Source organism: Mesoplodon bidens (assembly GCF_964165515.1).
Source record: "Mesoplodon bidens genome assembly, chromosome: 2".
Taxonomy (NCBI): Eukaryota; Metazoa; Chordata; class Mammalia; order Artiodactyla; family Ziphiidae; genus Mesoplodon; species Mesoplodon bidens.
In genome coordinates, this window is record NC_138177.1 from 103189391 (window position 1) to 103202004 (window position 12614).

Below are 12614 nucleotides of genomic sequence, written 5' to 3' on the forward strand. Positions count from 1 at the left end.
TGGCAATCAGAAGGATGGTTCTTGGCAAGCTACCACCCACAGGGCACTGCACAGACAGTGGACTGAGGAATACACACCAATCTTTCTGTGAGGGGCTGCTTTGCTTGTCCTGGAGCTTTGGACTGAGGAGAAGGCTTCAGGTTTGGCACATATTTAGTGGCCTACAGAGCTGCTCTCAAGGAGCACAGGCTGTGGATGCCATCTTGGCACTCTCACACTGCTGTACTCCAGCTCACTAGTATCTCCCAGAAAGAAGTTTATGCACTTGTCTGGAGCCTGGATTTTTGTGATTGTCACCCAGGGGACACCTCCAGATCATCTGGCTCTGGTGACCAGTGAGACTTATATTTGTGGCCTCTTAGGACTGTATACATTTGCATACTTATAAAAGCTGCTGCCCAAGGGTCTGGCTTCCAGTCACCTGGCATCTAGGTGCTGATATCCTCCTCTGTGAGACACTGACAGGTCTTGGTACATCCTCAACTACCAGGAGCTATTAAAAATATAATTGGTTGCTTGGACAAACACAGAGGTTTGAGGGACAACTAGAGCTTGGTAGGGCTGAACAAAAAGTTTCATCTCCTACATCAAGCCACTCCTTCAAGACTGGGAGAAGTGATTGTTTCATTTACTGTATAGAAGCCAACACAGAGAGTCAAGCAAAATTAAGAAACAGAGGGATATGTTACAAATGAAAGAACAAGATAAAACTTCAGAAAAAAATAACTTAATGGAGATAAATAATTTACGTGATAGAAGTTCAAAGTAATGGTCATAAAGCTGCTCACCCAAACTGGGGAGGAATAGATGGACAAGGCAAGAACTTCAACAAAGAGATGGAAAATATAAGAAGGTATCAAATAGAAGTCACAGAGCTGAAGAATGCAATAACTAACTGAAAAATACTCTAGAGGGGCTCAACAATAGACCAGATGAAGCAGAAGAAAGGATAAGTCAACTGAAAGACAAGGCAATGGAACTCACTCAATCGGAGTAGCAAAAAGAAAAAAGAATTTTAAAAATGTGAAGATAGCTTAAAGGACTTACAGGATAATATCAAATAGACTAACAGTTACATTATAGGCCTCCCAGAAGGAGAAGAGAGAAAGGGACAGAAATCTTATTTGAAGAAATAATGGCTGAAAACTTCCCTAACTTGGGGAAGGAAATAGTCATTCAGATTCAGGAAGCCCAGAGAGTTCCAAAAAAGATGAACCCAAAGAGACCCACACCAAGACACTTTATAATTAAAATGTCAAAGGCTAAAGACGAGAGAATATTAAAAGGAGCAAGAGAAAAACAACTTGTCATGTACAAGGGAGCCCCTGCATCAGCAAATTTTTCAGCACGAACTTTGCAGGCTAGAAGGGAGTAGCACAATATATTCAGAGTGCTATAAGAAAACAAAACAAAACAAAAAACTTCCAGCCAAAAGTCCTCTCTGGCAAAGTTACTATTCAGACTTGAAGGAGAGAGAAAGCATTTTCCACAAGCAAAAGCTAAAGGAGTTCATCATCACTAAACTGGCCTTATAAGAAATGTTAAAGGGACTCCTTTAAGCTGAAAAGGAAGGGTGCTAATTAGTAACGTGAAAGAATAAATATCACTGGAAAAGTAAATATATAGTAAAGGTAGTAGATTAACTACTTATAAAGCTAGTAGGAAGGTTAAAAGACAAAAGTAGTAAAAATAACTGATGACAATAATTTGTTAAGGAATACACAGAAGAAAAGGTGTAAAATGTGACATCAAAAACATAAAATGTGGAGGGGAGGGTAAAAATGTTGAGCTTTAGAATGGGATCAACTTAAGTTGTTATCAACTTAAAACAAACTGTTACAGGTATATGTTTTTATATGTAAGCCTCATGGTAACTACAAAAATTTATAATGAGTACCTAAAAGAGAAAGAGAAATGAATCTAACTAAGCATACCACTAAAGAAAGTTATCAAACTACAAAGAGAATAAAGAAGAAGAAAGGAACAGAGAGGAACTACAAAAACAGTGAAAACAGTTAACAAAATGGCAATAAGCACATTCCTATCGATAATTAAATGTAAATGACTAAATTCTTCAATCAAAAGACATAGAGTAACTGAATGGATAAAGAAAAACACCAACAAGACCCATTTATATGCTGCCTACAACAGTCACAATTTAGATATAAAGACAAACAAAGACTGAAAATGAAGGGATGGGAAAAAATATTCCTTGGAAATGGAGACCCAAAATAGCTATTCTTATATCAGACAAATAGACTTCAAAACAAAGACTGTAATAGGAGATGAAGGAAGGCATTACATCATGATAAAGGGGTCAACCCAACAAGAGGATATAACATTTGTAAATTTTTATGCACCCAACATAGAAGCACTAAATTTGTAAAGCAAATATTAACAGACCTAAAAGGAGAAATAGACAGAAATATAATAGTAGTGGATTTTAATATCCCACTTACATCAATGGATAGACCATCCAGATGGAAAATCAATAAAGAAACATTGGCCTTAAACAACATGTTAGACCAGATGGACTTAACAGATACTTACAGAACATTCCATCCAAAAGCAACAGAATAAACATTTTTCTGAAGAGTACATGGAAGATTTTCTGACATAGCTCATATGTTAGGCCACAAAACAAGTCTTAAGTTTAAGAGGGTTTAAATCGTATTAAGCAACTTTTCTGATCACAATGGTATGAAACTAGAAATTAATTATACAAAGAAAACTGGAAAATTAACAAACATATGAAGATTAAACAACATGCTAAAATAACCAATGGGTCAAAGAAGAAATCAGATTAATAAAAAAATACCTTGTGACAAATAAAAAATGGAAATGTTACATACCAAAATTTATGGAATGCAGCAAAAGCAGTTGTAAGAGGGAAGTTCATGGCAATGAATGCCTACCTCAGGAAACAAGTAAAGTCTCAAATAGACAACCTAACTTTACACCTCAAGAGGCTAGAAAGAGAAGAAAAATAGAAGCCCAAAGTAGAAGGAAAGAAACAACAAAGATTAGAGCAGAAATAAATGAAATGACTAAAAAGACAATAGGAAAGATCAATGAAACTAAGAGCTGGTTCTTTGAAAGGATAAAATTGACAAAACTTTAGTTAGACTCACCAAAAAAAAAAAGAAAGAAGACTCTTCCAGACACAATTTGCAAGGCCAACATTACCCTGACAGCAAAACCAAACACCACAAAAAAAGAAAACTACAGGCCAGTATCCCTGATGAATAAAGGTGAAAAATCCTCAACAAACATTAGAAAATCAGATTCAATAATACATTAAAAGGATCATAACGCATGATCAAGTGGCATTTTATCCAGGGATACAAGAATGGTTCGATGTCCACATATCAATCAATGTGATAGACCACATTAACAAAATGAAACATAAAAATCATATGATCGTCTCAGTAGATGCAGAAAAAGCACTTGACAAAATTCAGCATCCATTTATGATAAAATCTGTCAGCAAAGTGGGTACATAGAGAACATATCTCAACATGATAAAGGCCATGTGTGACAGCCCCACAGCTAACACCGTACTCAACAGTGAAAAGCTGAAAGCTTTTCCTCTAAGATCAAGAACAAGACAAGGATGCCCGTTCGCCACTTCTATTCAACATAGTATTGGAAGCCCTAGCCACAGCAATCAGACAAAAAAAGAAATAAAAGGCATCCAAATTGGGAAAGAAGTACAACTGTAACATTTGTAGATGACATTATTTTATATAGAGAAAACCCTAACGTCTCCATCAAAAAAACTGTTAGAACTAATTTAAAAATTCAGTAAAATTGCAGAATACAAATTCCATGCACAATGATCTCTTGCATTTCTTCACACTAATAATGAACTATTATGAATAACAAAAGGCACTCCTATCACTCAGGACTCTCCAATGGTTTTAGGAGCCCTGTGCCAGGAAATGAGGACAAAGACCAAGTATTATTTTGTATTCTACCACACACCTCAGCATATCTTGTTTCAGGGAGGAGGGGGACCAAGGGACACAATTCAACCCATAAGATGAATTTGAAAAATACACTTGACCTTTCTCAGCCTCCATTTTTTTCTGTCTCACTGGGCCATTAGAGAGAGATATAATAAGTGCATATTAGATTGAAAATAAAATTTGCGAATTCTCAAGAGCTTTATTTTAGCCAACCTAAGGCTTTAATATGTTCAACCCCTATGTACTAAGCAGCACCAATGTGTTAGGCTCAGCAGCACAGGTTCTGAGAAAAAAGGAGTGGGAAAGACTGACACAAGCCTGCCCTCGAGGAGCTTACAGTCTAGCATTGGCCATGAAACACAGGATAACTATTAAATAAGCAAAGATTGTGTTCTCACAAACTCAACATTTATAGGCAGCAAAGCCTGCTAAGAGAACTGGACTAGAAATTTGGGAGTTTTTCCTTGAAACCCAGGCGGATCCAGTAGGATGGGGTGGTTAAGATCAGTGGTATTAGAACCAGACTACCTATGTTGGAATTCTTGCACCTCTATTAAATTAGCTGTGACCTTGGGCAGATGCTTCAAACTCAGTGTGCCTTAATTTCCTTATTGACAAGAGTAGTAATACTACCTATCCCCTTGTGTTGTTCTGAAGATTAAATTATTTAGCACATAGAAAGCACTTACAGTTATGTCTGACACAGAAAGAGCATTCAACAAATGTTAGTGATTATCATTATTATTATTATTATTATTATCTGGTAACTGTTGAAAAGGGGTATGCTTGGGACTTCCCTGGTGGCTCAGTGGTTAAGAATCCGCCTGCCAAAGCAAGGGACATGGGTTTGATCCCCGGTCTGGGAATATCCCACATGCCATGGAGCAACTAAGCCCATGTGCCACAACTACTGAGCCTGCGCTCTAGAGCCCATGCTCTGCAGCAAGAGAAGCCACTGCAATGAGAAGCTCGTGCACCACAACGAAGAGTAGCCCCTGCTCGCGGCAACTAGAGAAAGCCCGCACACAGCAATGAAGACCCAACGAGGCCAAAAATAAATAAATAAATAAATTTATATTTAAAAAAAATAACAATAAAATAGAATAAGAATATGTGAAAAAAGGGGGGTATGCTTAGATTCTTTTTTCTTAGAAAACTAATGTCAGCCAAGATCATCAGTCTTAGTGTTGCCAGTTTCACCCCCAAAACATGACCTTTTGAATTAAAACATATTAGAAGAAGTAGTCTTAGTGGAAGCATGTGGATAGCCACGTAATGCTTATGAACTATAAATATCTACAGTTACAATCTGGGGTTCAGGTAGATAAATTCTAGATCTTATACAACTGTGGTAAGGTGGAACTACTTAGGCTTTTTCTCTTTATTTGCCTATCTATTTTTAGGGGACTATGGAACCCCACTTCCTTGGTACTTCCTTCTACAAGAGTCTTATTGGCTAGGTGGTGAAGGTAAGTTATTTTAAATTTTTTAATTAAAAAAAGAAAAATGAATGTTTGAAATTAGCTCCTTTGGCTCTGCATGGGATGTGTGTGCGTTGTAGAGGTGGCTCTTACATGAAGTGTGAGATTCCTGATTAGTTAGCTGTCTGCTGGGGGCTCTGCTCCTTGGTGTAGCATCACAGCCTCTGGGAGCCCATATTTTGTGAGTCACTGGGCCAGGGTAATGGCTGAGCATTGATAAACCCCTGAGTCCTGGTCATGCCCAGTAGATTAAAGCACACTCTTAAAAGAAGGCCAAACCACTTCAGGGTGCAAATAAGTTTTGCAGCTTCTCAGTTTAAAGCAAACAGATCCAGAGAATCATAGAGGAATCTTTACATTCGTCTTCTGCTGCCTCCCCTCATCTGCTTTTTTATTCCTCTCTACTTTTTCAAATATAAATGAATTTATTTTCCCTAAGTAAGGGCCCATCTGGAGGCCAGGGCAGAGCTGTGATCTTAAGGCAAATACTCCCAGATACTCTTAGTATTGGTCTTTCCTCTGGTTGGGAAAGAGGGATAAAAGGACATTTGCCCAGAATGCATCCTAGATAAAGTTTACCTTTCCTCCTGAATAGGATAGGAGGCCAAAGGAGAGTTCTAGAATTGGGGGGAAACCACAGACTCTTGTGAGGTATGAGGAGGCAGAGAAATTCCAGAGCTGAGAGCTGGGGACTCCCCTGGAGCTAGGAGTTTCTGGAAGCAAAGGAAATGCTTTCCAATCTGTTTGTTCCTCACCTACCTGCTCTTTACTTTGTGCTATCGGGCCTGGGCCAGGATTTATCCTTTAAGCACTAAGATAGATGTTTGTTTTCTCTAGGCGATTAGCCTAGGACCTTTAAAAGTTTTGGGGTGGGGGGGGGTTGCCTTTTTTTTAATGGTTCAAACAAACAGCACTTCAATAGCTCAGTTTGTTTGTTTGTTTTTTTCCATTATGTTGGCTTGTCTGTCTGTATTGTCTATCTATAAACTTTTAAATTTCCACTGTAATAAAGTTATAACCCATCATAAATGGGAATTTTCAACACAGAAGTCTGCTCCTGGAATGTTTCTAATTTCAATGAATATCAGGACTTGTGGGCATTTTTTCCCCTCTATAATCTCAGCAGATATGCTGCCTCTAAAAAAAAAAAGAAAAGAGAAATCTTAAGACAAATGTGCTCCTTTAAAAATGAGTCATATTTTTGCCAACAGAAGCCAAATATTTTTCACCTGTCTCACAGGCTAGACTGAAATAGATTCCTAAATTTCTCTAAAATTAGAAAAGAGGTGAGTTTTTCCACCGAAACCCCTCCTTTCACAGATGAAGACATGGAGTCCAAGAGATATCCAGTGTCTTACCCAGTTCCCATTGTTCACTTGGGACAAAATCTGGAACTGGGACATACATTTCCTGGCAAGGAACTCAATCCAGTGACTAGAAGAATATCTCCCCCTGCTATTTTATTATTACACATTAATGCAGTATGATAGCTAGTAAAGAGATCAAAGGAACTGTGGACAATAGATTTAAAAGTCCTTCAGAAAACAGAAGTACTGGAGGGGGCCGGTCCCTGACCACCAGGCCCATTACTTGCCCCTCCACCACACAGCCTGCAAATCTACAGGCAGCGGTGTGGACAGAGAGGCCCTGGTTGGCTGCAGCATTGAAAAATTCACCCTGCTCATGTATGTGCACTTGAGGCCAGAGCCTTTAGATGCTTGGCAACAATGGTTTCCTCCTGCCCCTGCTTTCTTCTCTGGCTGGCTTGCTTTCCTGCTTCTCTTCCGCTTTCAGGATGTCCTGATATCCTTTTAAACCAAATGCCAAGTTTACAAAAAGTGCCTCTTTGGGGGTGTGGGGGGAGGTAGGTGTATGTGTGAGTGTGAGAACATTTGTGTGTTTATACCGCAATTCACAATTTGTGCAAGCCTGTACGTCAACCAGATTCAACTCTGGTATTAATCTCCAAATACATGAATGCCCATAAAAGTAGATTTCTCAGGTAAACGATGTCTCAGTCTGGCTGCCCATCATATCAGCTTGAATGGACTTTTACTCAAGGTTCACCATGACTTTGACATGTTTTGGATTGGAGTGAAAAATACTGTTAACGAGCTAAAGAAAATTAACCCATTTCAAAGTTAATTTTTTTTTTTTTAATCACAATGTCTGACATTGTGGGCTCCTCCTGGCATTTTAAGAGGATGTGTGAAACTCCTGTTACAAAACTCCCTCTGGGCTCAGCAAAGGCTGCCAAATCAGCCAGCTGGGAGGCCCTTCCAGCCATGCCAGAACTTCACAGTCCCGCAGGTCAGAGGTTGGCAAAGCCTTGCTCGGGGCTTGTCCTGGCAGTGCCAACTTGGCCTTCTGAGGGAACTGTGTTTTCCAGCTATGGTAGGAAACTCTGCTCCGCCTTCTTTTCCCCTCCTTTCCTGCCTTTCCTGATTCTCATGTCTCACCAGGAGAGTAACAGTGGCTTCTGGTTGGTGCAGGGTGTTCAACCAGAGAAGAAAGGGCCTTGGAAAAGACGGAACCCATAACAGAGGAAATGGAGGACCCAGAACACCCAGCAGGAATAAATGGTAAAAACCTCAATAAAGAATGCAGAACAGAGGCAAGGAAAAGGCTCAGAACACTGCACAGGGCCGGAGTAAAACACCTCATGACTGGGGTGAAATGGAACCCAGGAAACTGACTGTCTTTGTTGACAAGGGTTAAACCTAATACCTTCTCAAGGGTCCAGCTGCACATGTGCGGAATGAATGGTCCAGCCAGACATTAACGCATATTTCCTGGAGAAAGCAAATCCAAAGTATGTGGTGTGTTTGTGCCCTTGTTAGGCAAACCCCAAGTGAATTGCACAAATGTGCTGACTTCCGAGGATTTAGCAAGAACAATAACTTGGGTCACTAGGTCTCAAAGCGGATATGAGCTATAAGGAAAGACAAAAATAAATGCTCCTGTGCACAGGGGGAAAGAGTCTAAAGGAGCTGACTACATTTCATTCGTGGTTTACAAATCTAGAAGTCCATTCATTCAAGCCATCAAAAGCCTTTCCTGACCGTGGAAGTTACCTAATAACTCCTCAACCCATGGACTAAGTTTGCAAGTGTTCCCCTGGCCTTTGCCTCCCTTACCTTCCCTCTTGAACCAGTTCTGTACTCCCCGCCACCATGTTCTCTATTCCTTAAGCATATGAATTTCTCTGTGGATACTAAATGCTCTTGCTATCCTCACCCTGGGTTTAGAGAGGCACCATGGCCTCTGGACTTCACCTGATGTTGCATGAGAGGGTCCAGCCTCCATGCCTCTGGTCCATCCCAGGTGCCATTTCACAAAGCTGAGGTCAGAGACCTGTGGCTCCTGTGGTTTCCAGTCAGCAGAACTTGTGGGAAGACCCTCCTCCCAGAGTGTAATTCCAAGACCAAAATCAGGGGGTTGGGGACTGGTCCCATCTCAGTTTTAGGCGAGACCAGGAGGCACAGAGAGAAGAAGCAATGGGATTTTTTTTTTTTTTGCAGGGGAGTAAGTGCTCAGAACTACAATATTAAGATGACAAATTAAGTGACGCTGTGTAGAGTGAACTAAAGCAGGGAGAGACTGGAGGACAGGCAGAAGTGAACACCACGTGGACCTCACACCGTAGGGGGGTGTGGAAGTCGAAAAGTGGAGGGACAGAGTTTGAGGGACAATAGTGAAGAAGAGTGGACTGTCCCACCCTAACTGGAGAAACTCTGGAGTTCTGAGGAGCAAGAATTCAGTTTTAGTCAGAGTTGGCCCAAAGATGTGAGCCAAGGTGACTAGGAGAATGGCAGCTCCAAGAATGAACATAGGACAGTCTGAAGGAAAATGTTGTTTGGGGGAGAAAAGGAGGAGCCTGAGCTGTTACAAGAAATCCATGAGGAAATGCCCAGCAAACTATCCGAAATGAGGACCTGGGATTGAAGGCTGAGCTTAGGGCTAACTCTCCATACAGACAGTGAGTGCAGTCTGGGTTTGAATCCCAGCTCTGCCACTCATAAGCCATGTGACCTTGATTGGACTCTTGATGTCTCTGTGCCTTAGGTTTCCTCAGTAATAGAAATGGGCACAGTAATATCTATTCCCCTAGGGCTGTAGTAAGGGTGAAATGAGGAAATCCATATAAAGCACTTGAAATAATGCCTGGCACAGAGTAACCTTTCAATAAATGTTGGCCACTATTATTACCATTATTATTCTGTAGTCGTCCTTACAAAGGTCATAGCTAAAGCCATGGGGGCAGAAGACAATAGTCTGAAGAAAGAACCTTGGGAAATGTGTACACTAAGGCATTGTTACATCGTGTTCATTTTTTCCAACAAGACTCCTTCTTTGAACGTGAGCTCCCAGGCTTGGTTCCCGGGGTGTGTGTGAAGAATCTGGTAAAGATTTTTGAGCCCCATGGCAGACCAGCTGTGGACGGTCTTAACATTACCTTCTATGAAAACCAGATCACCGCGTTCCTCGGTCACAATGGAGCAGGGAAAACCACGACCTTGTGAGTCTCCAGTCATTTTCTGGCTCTCTTCTTCCTCTTTTAGCTTCAGTCTATTCTTTCCCATTGAATTTTAGTGACAAAAATGTGCCAATATTTGTGTCCCAGGAAGGTGTTAAGCACAATGCAGTTTTCAAAGCTTATTCGCGTATATTGTTTTATTGGATCCTCACATGAAATTGGAGACAGAGGTGGAGTAGTAAGTTTATTGCCCACTTTGTGCCAGGGAAGTGGACATCCAGAGAGCTGAAGTGACTTTCCCAAGGTCACCAAGTTGTAATGGTTCCCTGGGGGCAAGAGCCAGGTCCTCCCAAAATTGTCTCTTGTCTTTGATGCTGCGAGCCGGGCTCCCTACCCCCAGCCTCCCCAGCATTACCCTCATGATGGTGATGATAAAGTCATGGCCACCACCATCACATGCCCTCTGTCTGTAGAGTGCTATTTCCTTTCAGAGAGCATCCCTTTTCCTACCTATGAGGGTTGGTGGTAGTTCTGGAGAAAGTTAAAAAGGGGCTGTGGGGTTACTGCCTGGCAGCTGAAAACTAAGTTCAGGGAAGATGAAGGCTCTGCATGGACTCCTCAGGTCAGGAAGCTCCCCTCACTTTTCTAAGGGCCCTGAGCATCATCTGCTGCGAAGGAGAACAGGGCCAGCTAAGGTTTCCCGAGGAGCAGCAGGGCAGGGAACCCATATGAACACAGTCATCAAGTCCTTTGGCTTCTTAGAGAGCCCCAGGAAGGAACAGCTGTGTACACCCTGCGTTGGAATGTTCTCTGAGGGCGGTTCAGCGTGAATGGAATGTGGGGCTGGTGCCATCATACTTGGTTCTGTTTCCCTCTAGTGGTTGATCAACAGGCCAGTTCAGAGAGCCTGAGATTGTATCTGGCTCAGGGACAGAGCTGGGAGGGTTAGCTGATTTCTCTCCTTGTTAACTAATATGGTCAGAGAGCCCCAAGCCCTGTTCAGGACCCCAAAGGCAAACACATTACGTCACGAATGTGAAATGCAATGTCCCCTGGTGGCTGGAACACAACGTTTAATAAAAGTAATATAATATTTTTGAGTCTTCCTTTATTCTGGCACTGTTCTAAGTGCTTTACAGGTATTAACTATATTTAATCCTCCCAAAAAACCCCATGAGGTGAGAGTCGTCATTTCCCATTTTACAAAATAAATCAACATTGCTATTGGGCTTTTTATTATTTTGGATCCAAAATTATTGTGGTGATGATTCCCAGGCCTGGGTTTAATCAGTTAATCAACAAATACATGTTGAACGCTTGGGCTTCTCAATAAGACCTTGCCTTTCATAATGGTGACATCAGGCAAAACTTGGACCCATGGGCTGGATACCTTTAACTGAGCCCCCTACAGCGCCAGGAGCTGTGATGGCTGAGTTGGGGAGGGATCTCCGGCTGCAAGTGAGCATTCTACAGCTGGGAATCAGTGTACATCCATCAGTGCTTGCCTGAAAGAACTAGGAAATAAGTGAAGCAGAGAAGGGAGGCGGATGTGCTCATCCTCCTAGGGGCCTGGACGTACACACTGGTGCTAATAAGCCCCATACAGGAAACTTGGTTCCTGCAGCTGATGATGGTTGGGGTTTGATTGAGGGGCAGAATCACCGACCCTGGGGTGGAGGCTGCTGTCCCGAGGCCTTCCTAAAAGCCAGTCTTTCAACCACTGACTCCTGCGTTTGGCAGGTCCATCCTGACGGGTCTGTTGCCACCGACATCCGGGACTGTGCTCATTAGGGGAAAGGACATTGAAACCAGCCTGGATGCTATCCGGCAGAGCCTTGGCATGTGTCCACAGCACAACATCCTGTTCCACCAGTAAGTAGAACAGGAACTGAGACCCTCCCCATGCCCTAACCTCACCTTGCCCTCCAACAACATGTTCTCTAGAGCGCAGCTGAGGGATGCCAGCTCTGGGGGCAGAAGGCAGTACTCTTCTTTGGCTTCCCCCACATTCGGGGTCCTTTGTCCTGCTTGCAATGAGACATGCTTGTGACTGTGCCTCTGGCACTCAGAGCTGAGGTCTTCCTGCTCAGAAGAGTGGTGCTGCCTTCCCCCTGTCAGGGTGGCTGGTCCCGGGGCCCCTTGCTCAGTACTTGCCCAGAAGTCTGGTCCCTTTCAGGGACCACGGAGGAGACCATCATTCCTTTTTTCCTCTTCAGCCAGGCATTAAAAACTGACTTTTTTTTTTGCGGTACGCAGGCCTCTCACTGTTGTGGCCTCTCCCGTTGCGGAGCACAGGCTCCGGACGCGCAGGCTCAGCGGCCATGGCTTACGGGCCCAGCCGCTCCGCGGCATGTGGGATCTTCCCGGACCGGGGCACGAACCCGTGTCCCCTGCATTGGCAGGCGGACTCTCAACCACAGCACCACCAGGGAAGCCCCAAAACTGACTTTTGAGGAAGCTTTTCAGTTGCTTTTTTCCCAAACTTTTATTTCTTATCTAAAAAGTTGTATACAGTCATTGAAGCAAAGAAGGAGGGAAGACAGGAAGGAAGGAAATATAGATCAAAACAAAAAATAAAAGTCACCTGTAATTTCACCAGCCATAGAAAACCACTGTTAACACCTTGATATATAATTTTTCTCTTATACATGTATAGATATACATATATACTTTAAAATTATAAAGGAG

The 12614-nt window shown here is 42.4% G+C and overlaps 1 protein-coding gene across 1 annotated transcript in view; it reads left to right on the plus strand.

Annotated features, from left to right (window-relative positions):
- The window catches only part of ABCA4 (ATP binding cassette subfamily A member 4), a gene marked incomplete at its 5' end in the record, with an annotated part of 129497 nt that overhangs the window by 67870 nt on the left and 49013 nt on the right, over positions 1 to 12614 (plus strand). The window contains 4 exons of the mRNA XM_081223844.1: positions 5372 to 5437; positions 7942 to 8031; positions 9794 to 9968; positions 11667 to 11798. Coding sequence (XP_081079970.1) covers positions 5372 to 5437; positions 7942 to 8031; positions 9794 to 9968; positions 11667 to 11798 — 463 coding nt within the window. The remainder of the gene's footprint in view (positions 1 to 5371; positions 5438 to 7941; positions 8032 to 9793; positions 9969 to 11666; positions 11799 to 12614) is intronic.